General features: G+C 45.3%; 2 protein-coding genes across 9 annotated transcripts in view; one reads left to right on the top strand and one right to left on the bottom strand.

The window, feature by feature from the left end:
- The window catches only part of gdpd5b (glycerophosphodiester phosphodiesterase domain containing 5b), a 107,084-nt gene extending 92,844 nt beyond the window's left edge, over positions 1-14,240 (top strand). The window contains exons 10-18 of one of the 8 annotated variants that reach the window (XR_004203935.1): positions 5,304-5,454; positions 5,991-6,212; positions 7,380-7,537; positions 7,632-7,779; positions 8,700-8,782; positions 10,026-10,040; positions 11,019-11,131; positions 11,467-11,750; positions 12,018-14,240. Coding sequence is in view for 6 of the 8 variants with exons in the window: in XM_031795517.1 (XP_031651377.1) it covers positions 5,304-5,454; positions 5,991-6,212; positions 7,380-7,537; positions 7,632-7,779; positions 8,700-8,782; positions 10,026-10,040; positions 11,019-11,131; positions 12,018-12,103 (976 nt within the window). In the remaining 2 variants the exon portion in view is untranslated. Of the gene's footprint in view, positions 1-5,303; positions 5,455-5,990; positions 6,213-7,379; positions 7,538-7,631; positions 7,780-8,699; positions 8,783-10,025; positions 10,041-11,018 lie in introns of all 8 variants that reach the window. The other 7 variants (XM_031795519.1, XR_004203934.1, XM_031795520.1 and 4 more) reach the window with 7 other exon arrangements.
- A 27-nt stretch (positions 14,241-14,267) lies between these two features.
- Positions 14,268-20,006, bottom strand: hspa13 (heat shock protein 70 family, member 13). The gene is made up of 5 exons (XM_020508302.2): positions 19,536-20,006; positions 18,907-19,247; positions 18,530-18,743; positions 16,299-16,466; positions 14,268-16,051 (listed from the first exon to the last, which is right to left on the bottom strand). The coding sequence occupies exons 1-5, from the start codon at positions 19,558-19,560 to the stop codon at positions 15,462-15,464; spliced, it is 1,338 nt and encodes a 445-aa protein (XP_020363891.1). The 5' UTR covers positions 19,561-20,006; the 3' UTR covers positions 14,268-15,461.
- Between the last annotated feature and the right edge of the window lie 328 nt (positions 20,007-20,334).

Below are 20,334 nucleotides of genomic sequence, written 5' to 3'. Positions count from 1 at the left end.
AGCCCTTTTAGCAGTAGCAGCGGTAGTAGCAGTAGCCCTTTTAGCAGTAGCAGCGGTAGTAGCAGTAGCCCTTTTAGCAGTAGCAGCGGTAGTAGCAGTAGCCCTTTTAGCAGTAGTAGCAGTAGCCCTTTTAGCAGTAGCAGCAGTAGCAGTGGTAGTAGCAGTAGCAGCGGTAGTAGCAGTAGCCCTTTTAGCAGTAGCAGCCTTGGTGGTAGTAGTTTTAGCAGTTGTGGTGGTAGTAGTTATAGCGGCGGTGGTAGTAGTAGCGGTTTTAGCAGTAGCAGCAGTAGTTGTAGCCCTTTTAGCAGAAGTTGTGGTGGTGGTGGTAGAAGTAGCAGCCAGGACAGCACTTTCATAGACCCATGGCTGTATTTAGATAACATGAGATGGATGACAAGATGAGCTAGAAGAGAAAATTCCATAAAGGACATGCTTGTGAATGAGTTGGCTGGAGTGTGCGTTTGCGCACATAGATGTTTGTTTGTTTATTTATTTAACCAGGTAGGCAAGTTGAGAACAAGTTCTCATTTACAATTGCGACCTGGCCAAGATAAAGCAAAGCAGTTGAGAATCTGTGGTATGATTTAAAGGTTGCTGTACACCAGCGGAACCCATCCAACTTGAAGGAGCTGGAGCAGTTTTGGCTTGAAGAATGGGCAAAAAACCCAGTGGCCAGAGGTGCCAAGCTTATAGAGACATACCCCAAGAGACTTGCAGCTGTAATTGCTGCACAAGGTGGCTCAATCAAATCAAATATTATTTGTCACATACACATGGTTAGCAGATGTTAATGTGAGTGTAGCGAAATGCTTGTGCTTCTAGTTCCGACTATGCAGTAATAACCAACGAGTAATCTAACCTAACAATTTCACAACCACCTTATACACACAAGTGTAAAAGGATGAAGAATATAACATAAAGATATATTTTTTATTTTATTTCACCTTTATTTAACCAGGTAGGCTAGTTGAGAACAAGTTCTCATTTGCAACTGCGACCTGGCCAAGATAAAGCATAGCAGTGTGAACAGACAACACAGAGTTACACATGGAGTAAACAATTAACAAGTCAATAACACAGTAGAAAAAGAGAGTCTATATACATTGTGTGCAAAAGGCATGAGGAGGTAGGCGAATAATTTACAATTTTGCAGATTAACACTGGAGTGATAAATGATCAGATGGTCATGTACAGGTAGAGATATTGGTGTGCAAATGAATAAAAACAGTATGGGGATGAGGTAGGTAAAATTGGGTGGGCTATTTACCGATATATGAATGAGTGATTGTACGGAACGGCATAGGCAAGATGCAGTAGAGGGTATTGAGAACAGAATATACATATGAGATGAGTAATGTAGGATATGTAAACATTATATTAAGTGGCATAGTTTTTAAAGTGGCTAGTGATACATTTTTTACATCAATTTTTCCATTATTAAAGTGGCTGGAGTTGAGTCAGTATGTTGGCAGCAGCCACTCAATGTTAGTGGTGGCTGTTTAACAGTCTGATGGCCTTGAGATAGAAAGTGTTTTTCAGTCTCTCGGTCCCTGCTTTGATGCACCTGTACTGACCTCGGCCTTCTGGATGATAGCTGGGTGAACAGGCAGTGGCTCGGGTGGTTGTTGTCCTTGATGATCTTTATGGCCTTCCTGTGACATCGGGTGGTGTAGGTGTCCTGGAATGCAAGTAGTTTGCCCCCGGTGATGCGTTGTGCAGACCTCACTACCCTCTGGAGAGCCTTACGGTTGTGGGCAGAGCAGTTGCCTTACCAGGCGGTGATACAGCTTGACAAGATGCTCTCGATTGTGCATCTGTAAAGGTTTGAGTGCTTTTGGTGACCAGCCAAATTTCTTGAGCCTCCTGAGGTTGAAGAGGCGCTGCTGCGCCTTCTTCACCATGCTGTCTGTGTGGGTGGACCAATTCAGTTTGTCCGTGATGTATACGCTGAGGAACTTAACTTACTACCCTCTCCACTACTGTCTCGTCGATGTGGATAGGGGGGTGCTCCCTCTGCTGTTTCCTGAAGTCTACAATCATCTCCTTTGTTTTGTTGACATTGAGTGTGGGGTTATTTTCCTGACACCACACTCCGAGGGCCCTCACCTCCTCCCTGTAGGCCGTCTCATCGTTTTTGGTAATCAAGCCTACCACTGTACTGTCATCTGCAAACTTGATGATTGAGTTGGAGGCGTGTATGGCCACGCAGTCGTGGGTGAACAGGGAGTACAGGAGAGGGCTCAGAACGCACCCTTGTGGGGTCCCAGTGTTGAAGATCAGCGGGGTGGAGATGTTGTTACCTACCCTCACCACCTGGGGGCGGCCCATCAGGAAGTCCAGTTACACAGGGCGGGGTCGAGACCCAGGGTCTCGAGCCTGATGACGAGTTTGGAGGGTATTATGGTGTTAAATAATGAGCTGTAGTCGATAAACAGCATTATCACAGGTATTCCTCTTGTCCAGATGGGTTAGGGCAGTGTGGTTGCAATTGCGTCGTCTGTGGACCTATTGGGGTGGTAAGCAAATTGGAGTGGGTCTAGGGTGTCGGGTAGGGTGGAGGTGATATGGTCCTTGACTAGTCTCTCAAAGCACTTCATGATGACGGAAGTGAGTGCTACGGGGCGGTAGTCATTTAGCTCAGTTACCTTAGCTTTCTTGGGAACAGGAACACTGGTGGCCCTTTTGAACCATGTGGGAACAGCAGACTGGGATAAGGATTGATTGAATATGTTCGTAAACACACCAGCCAGCTGGTCTGCGCATGCTCTGAGGACGCGGCTGAGGATGCCGTCTGGGCCTGCAGCCTTGCGAGGGTTAACACTTTTAAATCTTTTACTCACGTCGGCTGCAGTGAAGGAGAGTCTGTAGGTTTTGGTAGCGGGCCGTGTCAGTGGCACTGTATTGTCCTCAAAGCGAGCAAAGAAGTTGTTTAGTCCGTCTGGGAGCAAGACATCCTGGTCCGTGACGGGGACGGTTTTCATTTTGTAATCCGTGATTGACTGTAGACCCTGTCACATACCTTTTGTGTCTGAGCCATTGAATTGCGACTCTACTTTGTCTCTATACTGACGCTTAGCTTGTTTGCTTGCCTTGCTGAGGGAATAGCTACACTGTTTGTATTCGGTCATGTTTCCGGTCACCTTGCCCTGGTTAAAAACAATGGTTCGTGCAAATTCTGCCATCAATCCACGGTTTCTGGTTTGGGAATGTTTTAATAGTTGCTGTGGGTACGACATCGCCGATGCACTTGCTAATAAACTCGCTCACCGAATCAGCGTATTTGTCAATGTTGTTGTTTGACGCAATGCGGAACATATCCCAATCCACGTGATCGAAGCAATCTTGATGCATCTAATCAGATTGTTCCGACCAGCGTTGAACAGACCTGAGTGCGGGAGCTTCCTGTTTTAGTCTCTGTCTATAGGCAGGGAACAACAATGGGTCGTGGTCAGCTTTTCCGAAAGGAGGGTGGGGGAGGGCCTTATATGCGTTGCGGAAGTTAGAATAACAATGATCCAGGGTTTTACCAGCCCTGGTAGCACAATCGATATGCTGATAGAATTTAGAGAGTCTTGTTTTCAGATTAGCCTTGTTAAAAGCCCCAGCTACAATGAATGCAGCCTCAGGATATGTGGTTTACATAGTCAAATAACGTTCGTTCAGGGCCATCTGTGTCTGCTTGGGGAGAAATATATGCGGCTGTGATTATAATCGAAGAGAATTCTCTTGGTAGATTGTGGTCGACATTTGATTGTGAGGAATTCTAAGTCAGGTGAACAGAAGGAATTGAGTTCCTGTATGTTGTTATGATCACACCACTTCTCTTTAATCATAAGGCATCTTCTTACCAGAAAGATGCTTGTTTCTGTCGGCGCGATGCGTGAAGAAACCAGGTGGCTGTACTGACTCCGATAGCGTGTCTCAAGTGAGCCATGTTTCCGTGAAGCAAAGAATGTTAGTCACTTATGTCTCTCTGGAATGCTACCCTTGCTCGGATTTCATCAACCTTGTTGTTAAGAGACTGGTCATTGGCGAATAGTATGCTCTGGAGCAAAGTGCAGTGTGCCCGTCTCTGGAGCCTGACCAGAAGACCGCTTCATCTGCCCCTTTTACGCCGTCGTTGTTTTGATTCGACGGCTGGGATTCGATCCATTGTCCTTGGTGGTGGGCAAAACAGAGGATCCGCTTCGTATTCCTGGTCGTAATGATGGTGAGTTGCCGTTGCTCTTATATCCAGTAGTTCCTTCCGACTGTATGTAATAAAACCTAAGATTAACTGGGGTACCAATGTAAGAAATAACACGTCAATTTTTTTTTTTTTTTACTGCATAGTTTCCTAGGAATGCGACACGAGGTGGCCATCTCTGTCGGCGCCGGAAATCTCTACAAAGTATTGACTTTGGGGGGGTGAATAGTTATGCATGCTCAAGTTATCTTTTCTCTTTTTTATTTATTTTACTTATGTCTTGTTTGTGTCACAATAAAACATATTTTGCATCATCAAAGTGGTAGGCATGTTGTGTAAATCAAATGATACAAACCCCCAAAAATTTTAATTCCAGGTTGTAAGGCAAAAAAATAGGAAAAATGCCAAGGGGGGTGAATACTTTCGCAATCCAATGTATGTGCTGATGGGCTGGGCTCTGGTCTGCACTGAGCTCATGGTGGAGATGACTAATGAAACCTAAACAGGGCCTGGGCCAGGCTCTATACGTCTGCCTGACCAGAGACACAGGAGAGCTATGCACGCGTGTGCACACACACGCACAAACACTTGTGCGCACACACACACGCACAAACACTTGTGTGCGCACACACACACGCACAAACACTTGTGTGCGCACACACACACACATCTGAAAGGACAGAGGTCATTCTGGCACTTATTAAATATTTCAGTCACACTAAATGGTCACTAAAAACAATGAGGAATGATCGGTTACATGATGTTTTTGTCCGATTTAGTTGCTTGGGATGGAATCTGACAAAAGTGTTGCGATTCTTCTGTTGAATTTGACAAACAATTCCAAGTGTAGATCATTTGTCATTTTCCATGTTTTACAACCTGAGGTTAACTGAAAAGGTGGGGAAATGATTTGGCATTCAAAGTGAAGGTAAAGCAAGCAACATGAAAGTAGCTGTGATGTAAAGCTAGTTATGTTGTAAGAAATTCCACAAAATATCACAGGATATAAAAATCTGAGATTTTGAGAAATAAGATCATATCATATTGAAAAAACTGTACGGCAATGAATATACTATTTTATTAGTAGACCTGACTGTTTAACTCTTTCCTGTCCTAGCTTTGACGGGGTGCCATTTCTGATGCGAGACCGCACCTTGAGGAGGACTACAGACGTGGGGAAGGTGTTTCCAGCCAGACAGCTGGACGATGCCTCCTCCTTCAACTGGACAGACTTACACAGCCTCAACGCCGGCCAGTGGTTCCTCAAGGTACCACAATATTATTCACAACCCGCTAGGGAGGAATGGTACGGTCTGTCACACCCTCTCTGAGGAATGGTACGGTCTGTCACATCCTCTTTAGGGAGGAATGGTATGGTCTGTCACACCCTCTCTAGGGATGAATGGTAGGGTCTGTCTCACCCTCTCTAGGGAGCAATGGTATGGTCCGTCACACCCTCTCTAGGGAGGAATGGTATACTCTTATGCCATCTTTCGCTCTCTGAAGGTTTTTAATCATGCAGTAATCACACCACCCTTTCTTTCACTAGGCCTATATTTCTCCTCCAAGCTTTGGGTCCATTTCATTGCTACTCGGCAAATAGGAAATCTGATAAATGTGGAGAAAGTGCCCAATTTTATCAATCAAGATTACTTCACTGGATTGAGTTCAAATAGAATTGACCCAAACCCTGATCTCATCTCTCATCATAAAGTGGTGTATTAATACAATTGCCATATATAATCTTATAAATAGAGTAAATTGATCAGATTGACTGTGAGTACCTGTGTGCATTTTCCTCTAGGACGACCCCTTCTGGACGGTCCAGTCCATGGCTCAGAGGGAGGTGATGCTGGTGGGGAACCAGGGCGTGTGTAGTCTGGAGCAGCTGCTGAGGCTAGCCTCCCTCCATAACCAGACAGTGGTTTTCAGCCTGCGACGACCCCCGCACAGACACCCCTGCTACCACAGTTGGATCAATGATACCCTAGAAGTCATACGCCTGTCTGGGATTCCACAGCACCTGGTGAGACAGGCAACACTAGTGTACCCGACTCCGATAGAGGTCCTTTGTAGCTCAGTTGGTAGAGCAATGGCGCTTGTAATGCCAGGGTAGTGGGTTTGAATCTCGGGATCACCCATACTTAAAATGTACACATGATTGATTTAAGTCTCTTTTGGATTAAAGCATCTGCAAAATGGCATATTATATAATATTATTATTATAGATAGTGGACAGAACCTTGTTAGGGCTCAGACACTGTCCCCCTGGGTTATCTAGGGAAATCAAGAGGAGGAAAACAGCACTCATAGTGGAGAGAGGGAACTGACTACTGTCAGCTTGAGGCTGACCTGAAGATTGCCTGTGACATCCATCACTGTCACCAATGTAATAATCATTACTCTGTCACCACTGATGTCACTAACTGCACATCTACATGTCCTTTAAGTAATCTGAGCTGTCTGTGTGCGTGTGTCTGTCTATTTGTGTGTGTGTGCGTGTGTGTGTCTCGGCCGGTGTGCGTGTGTGTGTCTCGGCCGGCGTGTGTGTCTCGGCCGGCGTGTGTGTGTGTGTCTCGGCCGGCGTGTGTGTGTGTGTGTCTCGGCCGGTGTGCGTGTGTGTGTGTGTCTCGGCCGGTGTGCGTGTGTGTCTCGGCCGGTGTGTGTGTGTCTCGGCCGGTGTGCGTGTGTGTGTGTGTCTCGGCCGGTGTGCGTGTGTGTGTGTGTGTGTGTCTCGGCCGGTGTGCGTGTGTGTGTGTGTGTGTCTCGGACGGTGTGCGTGTGTGTGTGTGTGTGTGTGTCTCGGCCGGTGTGCGTGTGTGTGTGTGTGTGTCTCGGCCGGTGTGCGTGTGTGTGTGTGTCTCGGCCGGTGTGTGTGTGTGTGTGTCTCGGCCGGTGTGCGTGTGTGTGTGTGTGTGTCTCGGCCGGTGTGCGTGCGTGTGTGTGTGTCTCGGCCGGTGTGCGCGTGTGTGTGTGTCTCGGCCGGTGTGCGTGTGTGTGTCTCGGCCGGTGTGTGTGTGTGTGTGTCTCGGCCGGTGTGTGTGTGGGCCCGTTTGTGTGTGTGTGTGTGTGTCGGCCCGTGTGTGTGTGTGGGCCCGTTTGTGTGTGTGTGTGTGTCTCGGCCGGTCTGTGTGTGTGTGTGTGTGTCTCGGTCTATCTGTGTGTGTGTCTCGGTCTGTCTGTCTGTGTGCAGGTGATGTGGACCCCAGACTGGGACAGGGGGCAGGTAAGACAGGTGGCTCCAGGGCTTCAGCAGACATCAGTAGAGAAGCTGCCGCCTCAAGTCCTTCACCAGCAGGGAATCAGCAGCCTGCTGCTACGTTATAGCCAGGCCAGCCCCTATGACATCCGGTGGGTTAACAGGCACAGACACACATGCACTGTGTGTGCTTCTTCTGTATATATGTGTGTATGAAATATGAATGTGTCTGTCTGTACCCTCCAGAGAGTTCTCCAGGAGCAACGTGAGTGTGACTCTGTACACAGTCAATGAGCCCTGGCTGTTCTCTGTGCTCTGGTGCAGCGGGGTTTCCTCTGTCTCCTCTGAAGCCCCCAACATCCTCAGAAAGGTGCCTTACCCCATCTGGCTCATGGTAAGTCCCTCACAGCACCCCCTAGCACTCACACCATTACCCCCACAGCACCCCCCTAGCACTCACACCATTACCCCCACAACACCCCCCTAGCACTAGGGCAGCAGGTAGTGGTTAGAGCGCTGGACTAGTAACCGAAAGGTTGCAAGATCGAGTCCCCGAGCTGACAAGGCCCCTGAACAAGGCAGTTAACCCACTGTTCCTAGGCCATCATTGAAAATAAGAATTTGTTCTTAACTGACTTGCCTAGTTAAATAAAGGTAAAATAAAAAAACACCATTACCCCCACAACACCCCCCTAGCACTCACACCATTACCCCCACAACACCCCCCTAGCATTCACACCATTACCCCCACTGCACCCCCCTAGCGCTCACTCCATTATCCCCACAGTACCCCCCCTAGTACCCACACCATTACCCCCCTAGCACCCACACTGCCCCAGACCCTCCTGGCACCCCTCCTTGGGTTAGCAGACTGACTCACAGCAGGGAACACAATGGGTGGTGCAGACTAGAATATAGAGCCCATCCTGGGTGAGGTTGACATGAAGTTCAGGCTAGCACTGCATCTGTTACCCACTCTGTGTCTGTCTGTCCTGTCTGCTTGCCTGCTAGTCAATATGGCCACTGTCTACACCCACAATGTCTGATAGTATGGGATCTAGGTCTATGTGGGACTTATATTATTCTGACTAGAGTATTATTTTGTTATTGTCCCCTCTGTAACTTGGAGCACCTTTTGATTAACAAGTCCATTATGCATTACACATGAATTACTGTACCACAATATTATATGAATTTCAATATTACATCATTTTAGAAAGGCATTCTTTGTTCTAGGTTTGTTGCTACCTGGCTGTGAGTTGTTTTAGGAGACAGTGACACCTGGTGGTCTAATGCTGCCATGTTGTGTTTCAGAGTCCAGATGAATACTGTCTGATCTGGGTCGCCGCTGATCTCATCTCCTTCACTGTAGTTATAGGAATTTTTGTATTCCAAAAGTAAGTACTCCTTAAAAAATATATATTTAATATGTTGTGATATCCAATTGGTAGTTAGTCTTGTCTCATCGCTGCAACTCCCATGCGGACTCGGGAGAGGCGAGAGCCATGCGTCCTCCAAAACAGGACCCTGCCAAGCTGCACTGCTTCTTGACACACTGCTCGCTTAACCCAGAAGCCAGCCGCACCAAGATGTCGGAGGAAACACCATATAACTGGTGACCGAAGCCAGCGTGCATGCACCCGGCCGCCACAAGGAGTCCTAGAGCGCGATGGAACAAGGACATCCCAGCCGGCCAATCCCTCCCCTAACCCGGACAGCGATGGGCCAATTGTGTGCCGCCTCATGGGTCTCCCGGTCACGTCCGGCTGCGACACAGCCGGGATTGAAACCAGATCTGTAGTGACGCCTCTAGCACTGATCAGTGCCTTAGACCGCTGCGCCACTCGGGAGGCCGAGTACTCTGATGTAATTTTTAAATGTAGTAATCAAGTGTTTTCCTCTCTCTCTTAATTATCTGTAATTGCTGCCATAGTGCATCTGGCAGCCTTTACACAGTTATCACATCTCTTCCTCCCTCAGTGTGTCCGCTTCACACCCTCTCTCCTTTATCCAAAACGACTTAGTCATGCGTCCATACATTTATTACGTATGGGGTGGTCCTGGGATTCAAGCCCACTATCCTGGCTTTGCAAGAGCCATGGTCTACCAACTGAGCTACAGAGGACCAGCAGGCTCCATGTATACAGCAGTCGAGATGTTGTACAATCACACATCAACAGATAACTCTGCATACACACATTAACAGCAAGGCCATTTTACAGCAAGTGTGTTAAAACACAGGGATGGATAAAGCTCATTTACAATGCCAACAGCTTGGCTTTGAGAATCAGGAGTATCTCTCGTCAACCAAACAATGTTTCCCCTTACAGTTGTTTGCACTTTGAAGTAACATTAAACCAGAAAGTATGCTTCCTTGAATCTTCTGAAAGACTATGGGAATCTGCTAAAAGGAATTGAATCTTCCTTCCTGAGCCATAATGCTGTTGTGGGATGGAGGACAGCAGACCAAGGCCTCCATCCTCTAGTCTTATGTGTGGGTTTGCTATGCTTAGCAAAGTGCTGGCCACTGCTGGCTTCTAAACTGACTTATTTTACGCCTTTTCTTCTTTCTTCTTCCTCATCTCCTCTGCCTGATGTGCATGCTCCTCCTCTTCTCTGCTGCATTTTGGCATCTGGCAGCTATCACATTATCAGGTAACTGAGTCAACTCTGACCCACGATGGTTTCCCTTTTTATCTTTCTTCCTCTATCTCAGTGAAGCCAGTATCTCCATCCTTTATTTCTATATACGTCATCATTTACATCTTAGATCTCTCTCTTTTTCTCACCTGTATCGTTGTTGTATTTCACTGCTGCCACTGCTACAGTAAATACAAGCGAGCCTACCACTATTGGCCTTTTAGTGGCAGACGGCCATGCTTTCTCCCACACAGCACAAATGCTTGTGTTCACTTTTATCCCGCTTGAGTTTTACTGTTATCGACCGAATGACAGTCTACAAATTAATTCTAGAAATGTATTAGAGGGAAGCGCTCATTTTCATTTATGGTGTTGATTTGGACAAAAGCTCTGCTGGGTTATTTTTAAGTGCATTGATGCATTAGCCAAGACACAATATTGCTAATGTAATCATTTTGATTTACATGCCTCTATTTGGTAATTACCATAACCAAATGGATTAGGGAAGTAAATCTTCTTGCCTCAAATGTTACTCCAGTTGTGGTCACAGCTAGTCAGTAACTGATAAGTATGAGCTTTCAGAGAAGTGGGGATGTCTTTGGCTCAGACTCTATTTGTACGTGTCCTTGTAGATGCATGTGTGCATAAATCATTTGATTCATTCAGTACAGCACCCAACTTCAATATATGTCTGTTTGCTTGGTGTCATTTTGAGGTCAGCCAATTAGAGAGCAGAGACCGCAGTATTGTGGTATGACCAGAGGCTCTATATCAGGGTTCTCAAACCTGTTCTTGGAGAGCTACTGTAGGTTTTCACTCCAACCCCAGTTGTAACTAACCTGATTCAGCTTATCAACCAGCTAATTATTAGAATCAGGTGCTCTACAATAGGGTTGGAGCGAATACCTACTGGATGGTAGCTCTCCAGGAACAGGGTTCGGAGAGACCTGCTCTATATGATGCCCTGACCCCTGTGTGACCTTTCCTCATCAGATGGAGGTTGAGTGGCATGCACAGCTACAACCCTGAACAGATCATGCTGAGTGCCGCAGTCCGGAGGTCCAGCAGAGACGTCAACATTATGAAGGAGAAACTCATCTTCTCCGGTAAGGAAGGACCCCACAGAGAGGAGAACTGGAATTCCTGTGTCTACTGTATTGTGTGTTGGTGTTTGTTTCTCTGACTGTATCCCAGTACTCTGAAATGTCTTCCACTCCTTTTCTCCTGTCCTTATTTATTTACCACTGATCTGATGACATTGGATAGATGAAGTGGATGCCCGGTTGTTTTGGCCAGTCATATTGCATTCTCCTATTAATCAGTGGACACAGAAAAGAAGACAAGGAAAGGCAGCCATTTTAGGAGTATCTGAGGATGCCAGTGTGTGACCGTATCCCAGCATGCATCTCTCTGAGTGTCTTATGTAATTGCCCTCCCCAAGGTCAACCGCAGTAGCAGTCTCATCCTGTGTGTGTGTGTGTGTGTGTGTGTGTGTGTGACCTGCGCTCCTCTCCACCTCCACTCTTCATCCTGCCATCTGTCCATCCTCCGACTGCTGTGACCATTCTTCCGACCATTCCATCCATCCCTCCCTTCCCACCTCCCTCTGCCTGCCCCGCCCTTCCCCCCGCTCCTCCCCAATCGCCCACAGAGTCCTGCATCATGTATAAGGGCTCCTAGACAGCCCACTGTGACCCACCAGCCTCTCCTGGTGGGTGGTGAAAGGTAAGTCTAATGGGGATGCTGATGAGTCTTCAATGATCATCAGTCAGTCCAAACCACTCTAAAATCACATTAGTAGGTCTTAGAAGATACGTGGTGACATACAGAGCAAAGGAAGCTATGGGATTTCTCTGGTGTGGTTTGGATATGACGTTGTAGTGTTATTGTTTTTGATGTCCTGTGTATTCAATGTGCATTGATGTGGTCTGTGTTATCAGTGAAATACCCTGTGAACACCTACTGATGTCCCTTCACTCTTCTGCCTCCCAGAGGTGAGCAATGGTGTGGGCAGTGCTGAGGACCTGTACATGGAGAATGGCTTTGACTACTACAACAACGAAGGCATCTCCCATTGACTCTCACTCTCCTAATGTGAATCTACTGAAAGATACCTGACTCTACTAGCATGTGGAAACTGAGTAAATTAAGACTGTCTTGTCAGTCCTGATTACTCTTGTTTTACTCAGTGTATCCAGATAGTTATTGGTTTGTTCCTCCTACTGACTGATTGATTGACAGGCTGCTGTATTGCTGAAGAATCGCAGGCAAGCACCACCCATTGCTTTGTACATTCTGTAAATAGGTTTGTTTTTGCTTGTTAAATACAAATGTGGGACTAAAATCACTTTTTATTGATGAACCAATTGATTTGTCAGATTTGTGGCCTCTTCTCACCTCTAGGTCCCTTTATTATTTTTTTACAATTTGTTTGAAAATATATTGGCCCATTTTAAATATCATTTTGCACTCAAACCTCCCGTGCCCACCCATGCTCTAGATGCTTTGGAGGCCCCCCCAGTTACCAATGCTTGTTTATTATTAATAACCTTTTTATTTATTTAACTGTTATTTACTTGCAGTCACTTTATAGCACAGCCAATTCTTAGTTATTTAGAGGATTTTACTACTTGTGCAGCATTGCTCCTATTTCTTGCCACGTTTGGGTGCTTTTTTAGGAACAAAAACAACACGAACAAGCTGTTTACAGAGGGTCCTGCCTTCTCCGACTAAGTGAAATATTTACATGATGTAAGATAATGATTTGAACAGCATTTCCTTCATCCATGCTTGTGACATACAATATCGAGTGACTTGTGGAGCTGTGCTGTCTCAGGCAGGGCTTGTGTTCAGGCAGAACTGCTGGGTATGTTTTCGGTTCATTGTGAATGTTTTCATTTTTAAAGGATGTGAACAGTGTATTATGGTCTCACCACCTACCAAGTATGCAGTTCTACATGGTGTGTACATGTTACAAAAGTTTTATATGCTATGGCTGTCTGAGGATTATATTGGAAATGTGATGCATAATAATAGCAATAGTGTTGAGAAGTTTATGAAAGTCAAGTCATTTAAATATTTTGCAGACCAACTTCTCAATGGCATTTGAACAGCAAACTGCATCATATAGAGTAACATTAAAGGGTATCTTTTATGTCGTGATGAAGTGGGGTGTGTTATATTAACTGTGAAAATAAAGCTCTAGGCTGTTGAAGGGACAACGCTGAGTATCAGAATAGTTCACACAGGGTCAAGGAATGGATTGACTTGTGTTCATTTACTCCTTTGGTATTTGTGTGCCTCAGAAGTCAACATTAAAATGCTTCTGATACCAAAGTGATATCCTTTTATTGTGATTTTTCTAGATGGAAGATAACTAACACCATTTAGGTTGGTGTTACTGTTGACTGTGTAGATTTAGCTAATGTCAACCATATTCCTACTGTATGTGAACGCTTGATGTACAGTGCCTTCAAAGTATTCACACCCCTTGACTTTTTCCACATTTTGTGTTAGACTGAATTTAAAATGGATTAAATTGATTGGCCTACACATAATACCCCATGATGTGAGTGGAATTATGTTTGTATTAAAAATTAAAAGTTGGAATGTCTTGAGTCAATATGTATTTAACCCCTTTGATGTGGCAAGCCTAAATAAGTTCAGGAGTAAAAAGTCACATGTTGCATAGACTCAATCCAAGTTTGCAAAGCTCTTACACGTACCCAGAAAGACTCATCTTGCTACCAAAGGTGATTCTAACAAGGGGTGAATACTTAGGTATTTCTAAAAACGTTCACTTTGTCATGGGGTAGTGTGAAGAAACAAATCCATTTTGAATTCTGGCTGTTAGACTAAATGTGGAATAAGTCAGGGGTATGAATACTTTCTGAATGTACTATGCAGTAGCCCATGCCAGTAACTAAACATACTGATGTTTTTCCATCAATTGTACAGTTACGCGGCAAAATGTTACCACATTGCTGAAGAAGCTAGTGAGTGACAATGGTAAATGCAATTTTCACGATTTTCAGTTGATATGTGCTGGGAACATTATCACATGTTTTATTTTTTTCTTCCACCTGTACTAGAACGTCAGTATCATGGAATGCAGACAGCAAGATGCATCTGTATGTTATTTTCTCTTACAGCAATGGCAATCTCTGTTGGTCCTAAACTGTGTTTGAATGTATATTAAAGCTGGCTTTAATTTTGTTTGCTGCTCTAGAAAATGAAATGGTATTTTGGGTAATTCAGGATTTATTTAAAGCAGCATGTAGTACAAGCAGATATAAGGGAGCCATTTGGAGGAGCAAAATTTGCAGTACAAAAATCTTCATCTACATACTCCGTTGAAATGGAACAGTCCTAGATAAATTCCTATAACATATCGCTAGAGAACTGTTTTATACCTCTAGGCAAGTCAGTTAAGAACAAATTCTTATTTTCAATGACGGCCTAGGAACAGTGGGTTAACTGCCTGTTCAGGGGCAGAACGACAGATTTGTACCTTGTCAGCTCGGGGGTTTGAACTTGCAACCTTCCGGTTACTAGTCCAACGCTCTAACCACTAGGCTACGCTGCCGCCCCGAGAACTGCAGTATCCGAGGCACGTTCAACAAGATATGCATGCAAATTGTTTGTCAACAAACATGTTTGTCCTCTAATTCCAGGGGCTGTAATGCCTCAACCATTACTGTCCACCTGCAGTCTTGTGAGACACGGTAACACTTCAAACAGGCACCATAAGCCTAGTCCTGTGTTTTTATGGCACTTACTTACATGTCAGCCAGTGATTCTTAATTCAATTGCACCAGAATGATGATGCTGGCTAATAAGTTAGTGGAATACTGAGCATGTCCCTTATTTAGAAAATCTGTTAACCCATACAAAGCTGAGCATAGGCTATTGTTTGAATGTAAAGCTAGTAACAATGTGTGCAAAAATATTTGGTCCGAAACTAATAGCATTATGCCTTCGTCAATAGGACCCCCTAAAGGACTGGTGGTTCTTCATATCAGGTGACTTAAGCACAAAGCCTAATAGTGCAGCTCTCTGAAAAGGCACAAGCACGTTGTCGTCCACTGAAAAACAACACCTCATGTACACCCCCCCCCACAGTACAAGCACTAGAAATAAATAAATAAATAGCTGAAGGTGTCTTGGCTGGTCACAGTTCTCTAGAAATAAAAGGTTGTTCCCTGAGTTGAACACAATTTTCAATCTATGACAGTTGGTCTAATAAGTTGGGTTGACTGTAAAAAAGTGATGGTGTAATTTGAGTTTCTCTGTGAGAACATATTGCAGCTGAAGATCATATTTTAACCTCATCAGACCTTGTGAAGATGGAGAAGCACAATTAACAGTTAGAATGCAGACGATCCTTTAATATGGCAAGTATCTGTCTGGTGGCATCCTTGCTACCTCTAGACTAGATCAATTGAAGACGGTCTTGCGGAGGTGTCTGTTGGGGATCTCTATAGCGCTGACCTGTAGGGGCCAGGAGCCCCCCATGATGCCAGCCTGGATGGCCACCCCAGTCACCACTGCCAAGTCTGGGTCCACTGAGGTGTTGGGCTCCTTCCCAAAGTACTCACTGATCAGCTTCCTGATCCTAGGGATGCGTGTGGAGCCTCCCACCAGAACTATCTCATCCACCTCCTCCTTCCCCAGGTGGCCCTCGGCCAGCACTGTCTCTACAGGCGCCAGAATCTTCTGGAAGAGGTCGGCGTTCAACTCTTCAAACAGCTCACGGGTTATGACTGCTTGGAAGACGACTGGGATTGGGTCCTCGGTGGGCCCCTGTGGGGGTTGCTTGGCGTCTCCTTGGGGCTCCAGGTGCAGGGGTACCCTGAGGTCGGCGCTGGGCTGCAGGGTGAGGTTGAGCTTGGCTGCCTCCACGGCCTGGCGGAGATGGTGGATGTCCTCTTTGAGGGTGGGGGGAACGCCGTACTGCTGGCGGACCCTCTCCATGGTGTACTGGAGCAGTCTCTGGCTGAAGTCCTGTCCCCCCAGCTTGTTGTTACCTAGGAAACGACAACAGCAAGGATCATTCTGAGCCCAAGAATACTATCGGAGTTGATTCCATTTCAGGTTATGTACTGTATGTTTTGAATTAGTTGTGCTAATTGGAAATGGTCATCTTTAACTACAATATGGCAAATGTTCCACTTGTACTGTATGCCCAATTTAAAAACAGAAGATAAATGAAAATGACCAACTAAACCATGCATATCTACAACATAAGGAGTTGAGAGTAAATTAGCGTCTTACCTGCCATGGCTCTGGTGAGGAACATGCCCCCCTGTTTGTTGAGCAGAGAGACATCCAGCGTTCCTCCTCCCAGGTCTACCACCAGCACGTTGAACACGTCCACCTTGTGTAACCCATACGCCATCGCTGCAGCTGTGGGCTCGTTGATCACACGCAGGATGTCCAGTCCTGAGTGGTGTAAACAGAACAATCAGATGTTAGTTATAGTGGGTAGTGTAGATTTGGTCAAAGCCCTTAGGAATCTTAATGACGTTGGATTAAATGTCCACTAGTCTACTCTGTATGTATCAGTGCATTCGTAAAGTATTCAGACCCCTTCACCTTTTCCACATCCCTCTCAATCTACACACAGACCATAAAGACAAAGCAAAAACGGGTTCAGAAATGCAAATGTATAAAAAATTACATTGAAATATCACATTTACATAAGTATTCAGACCCTTTACTCAGTACTTTGTTGAAGCACCTTTTGGCAGCGATTACAACCTGGAGTCTTCTTGGGTATGACACTACAAGCTTGGCACACCTGTATTTGGGGAGTTTCTCCCATTCTTCTCTGCATATCCTCTCATGCTCTGTCGGGATGGATGGGGTGCGTCGCTGCAACGCTATTTTCAAGTCTCTCCAGAGATTTTAGATCGGGTTCAAGTCCAGGCTCTGGCTGGGCCACTCAAGGACATCCAGAGACTTGTCCCGAACCCACTCCTGCGTTGTCTTGGCTGTTTGTTTAGGGTCGTTGTGCTGTTTTCCCCAGTCTGAGGTCCTGAGCGCTCTGGAGCAGGTTTTCATCAAGGATCTCTACTTTTCTCCGTTAATCTTTCCCTCGATTCTGACTAGTCTCCATGCTGCTGAAAAACATCCCCACAGCATGATGCTGCCACCACCATGCTTCACCGTAGGGATGGTACCAGGTTTCCTCCAGATATGACGCTTGGCATTCAGGCCAAATAGTTCAAGCTGGTTTCATCAGACAAGAGAATATTGTTCCTCATGGTCTGAGAGTCCTTCAGGTGTCTTTTGGCAAATTCTAAATGGGCTGTCATGTGTCTTTTACTGAGGATTAGCTTCCGTTTGGCCACTCGACCATAAAGGACTGATTGGTGGAGTGCTGCAGAGATGGTTTTCCTTCTGGTAGGTTCTCCCATCTCCACAGAGTAACTCTGTAGCTCTGTCAGAGTGACCATCAGTTTCTTGGTCACCTTCCTGACCAAGGCCCTTCTCCCTCAATTGCTCAGTTTGGCTGGGCAGCCAGCTCTAGGAAGAGTCTTGGTGGTTCCAAACTTCCTCCATTTAAGAATGATGAAGGCCACTGTGTTCTTGGACCTTCAATGCTGTAGAAATCTTTTGGTACCCTTCCCCAGATGTGTGCCTCAACACAATCCTGTCTCGGTGCTCTACGGGCATTTCCTTCAACCTCATGGCTTAGTTTTTGCTCTGACATGCACTGTCAACTGTGGGACCTTAGGTGTCCAATCAATTGAATTTACCACAGGTGGACTCCAATGAAGTTGTAGAAACATCAAGGATGATCAGTAGAAACAGGATGTACCTGAGCTCAATTTTCAGTCTCATAGTAAAGGGCCTGAATACTTATGTAAATACGTTTTTTTATTTTTTTAAAATAAATTTGCAAGAAATGTCTATAAACCTGTTTTCGCTTTGTCATTATGGGGTAGTGTGTAGATTGATGAGGAAAAGTTATTTAATCAATTTTAGAATAAGCCTGTAACGTAACAAAATGTTGAAAAAGTCCAGGGGTCTGAATACAGTATGTAAGTATTAAGTAACACAGTTATTTTAGAACAAACACCTAATTATATCAGTGATTGACATTAAAGTCTAACGCAGTTGCACATCTGAAAATGTAAATTAGCTATTGACGAGCATTAGTGACATATTGCCTGCCTTTCACCTACCCATAGGAGAGGAATCAGAAAGATCAGTAATTTAATTATTTGTATTTTGGTTGTTATCACTAAAAAATGTATCAGAGCAGGCTCAGCTCGCCATAAATGATGTCTTTCACTTACACAATGTGGATGAACCAGAGCAGGCTCAACTTGCGCTCGGTTTTACTTGCCCCGGGCAATAGGGCAACCCTTAAATGTCAATCCCTGGATGATAGACTGTTTCTAAATGAGACTACACTAAACTGCTATACAGTGTAAGTAATTCCTGTAGCAGTGTTTACACATCAGGTATTGATACGGTTTTGCCAGACAGAGACTGACCGGCCAGGTTGGCAGCCCTGATGGTGTAGTTCCTCTGTCTCTCATCAAACTCAGCAGGGACAGAGATAACAGCCCTCTGAATGGGGACACCCAGGTGACGCTCCGCCATCTTCCTCATCTTCAGAAGCAGCCGAGAACCAATGAATTCAGGAGTAACTGTGAACGTCTGGTTGGTGGTGACAAAGAACTCTGCACTGCCATTGTTGTTTATCACCTGAAAGAAAGGTATTACAAATGAAAGTCAGCAGTCATTGATATAGCATATTTATACACCTGTAATCACACATAGCTTATGTAGCCAAATGCTGATGATGTATTAAGTCATTTTCACCGTGGTGTATTGACTGTCAAAGTAACTACAGGAATATGTACTGTACCTTGAATGGATAACGAGCACTTTCCTGCTCAAGGAGCTCTTGTTCGAATATCTTTCCAATAAACCGCTTGGCATCATAGATGGTGTTTTCAGGATTGCTGTCGGCCAGATTCTGACCCTCGTGACCGGCGAGGACTTCGGTAGATGTGAACGACACCGCACTCGGGATGCTCTTCCGCCCCTCCTCATCCCCTATCACCTCCACATTCCCGGTACCCGGGTGGAATACTCCTACGGAGCAGAAAGTGGTCCCCAGATCTAGGCCGATCACTTTGGGTTTCGGTGGAGGCAGATACTGCTGGCCCAGATAGCCAGCCAGAAATAAAGCCAGAATGACCGATCCTGCGACACGGAAGATAAAGAAATTACGTGTGTTTAGGGCTGGATGTTGACTACGTAGCGAACTAACAACTGGTACCGATAGCCTACTTATTTACATATTAATTCAGCGTTGACAGTTCTGACACTTCGTTTACCTTTCCAGCTAACTTGACTACAGTGAATTAGGTAGCAACTAGCCAGCTGTTACCACCGGTAATTTGTCAGCCCACTTGCTACTTACTATTAGCTAGCTAAACAGCTGGTTAGTTACACAACAACAAAAACACATTACAGTTCAATCTTACTTACCGATCATAGACATTTCCCCAGCCATTGTCAAGTATTGATCACCACCGAACTGAAACGTAGTAAAACAAAATCTAGGCTAATCGCCTCATCAGTTTCGGAATGGATGAATGTTGTCACTATTTACCACAGCCACTAAGTCATAAACCCCGCCTATATCTACAATGTATCTTCTTTTAAACTTTAAACTTAACCCTTAAATACACTGCTAACCTTATGACTAACCATATCCTTTTTACGATAGCCAATTGTGACTGTAGTAATTAATGAAACCCCTCTTGACCTGTTCTATGTTCAGAATCATGTGGATGATCCACAGAACTACACGTCACCATTATAGGGTGCGTTCGTAAATTTACTCTGGAGTGCCAGAGGACATGGGCCGCTCTGAATTTACGTAAATTCAGAGTGTTTCGCTCTCGGGGGGCATACTGGACGCTATGGCCGAGGAGTAGGGTTGATATGAGCGTTCTGACCTCACAACGGCAGTGAAGCACCCAAGCTAACTGGCTAAAGTTAGCTAGCATGCTAGCTACTTCCTGGCATAAATGAGAGAACACCTCACTCTGACAATTTTTCTCGCCCTTTCTCGCGCTGGTTATGCTGTGTTCATGTTATTCAGAGCGTTGGTGTCGCTGATAGCAGCCATTTAATTACGCCTTTTTCCGAGGTTTACTGACACCGGCCATACTCAACGGGTGTTGAGCGTTCCTAAATTAATCAGTTACTCTGAGCGAATTTACGAACTCACCCATAATGTGGTCTAAAGCTTCTGGGTAACGTAGTCCAATCCATGCGTTAT

Source organism: Oncorhynchus kisutch, linkage group LG18, assembly GCF_002021735.2.
Source record: "Oncorhynchus kisutch isolate 150728-3 linkage group LG18, Okis_V2, whole genome shotgun sequence".
NCBI classification, from domain to species: Eukaryota; Metazoa; Chordata; class Actinopteri; order Salmoniformes; family Salmonidae; genus Oncorhynchus; species Oncorhynchus kisutch.
This window is presented reverse-complemented; position numbering and strand designations above follow the sequence as displayed.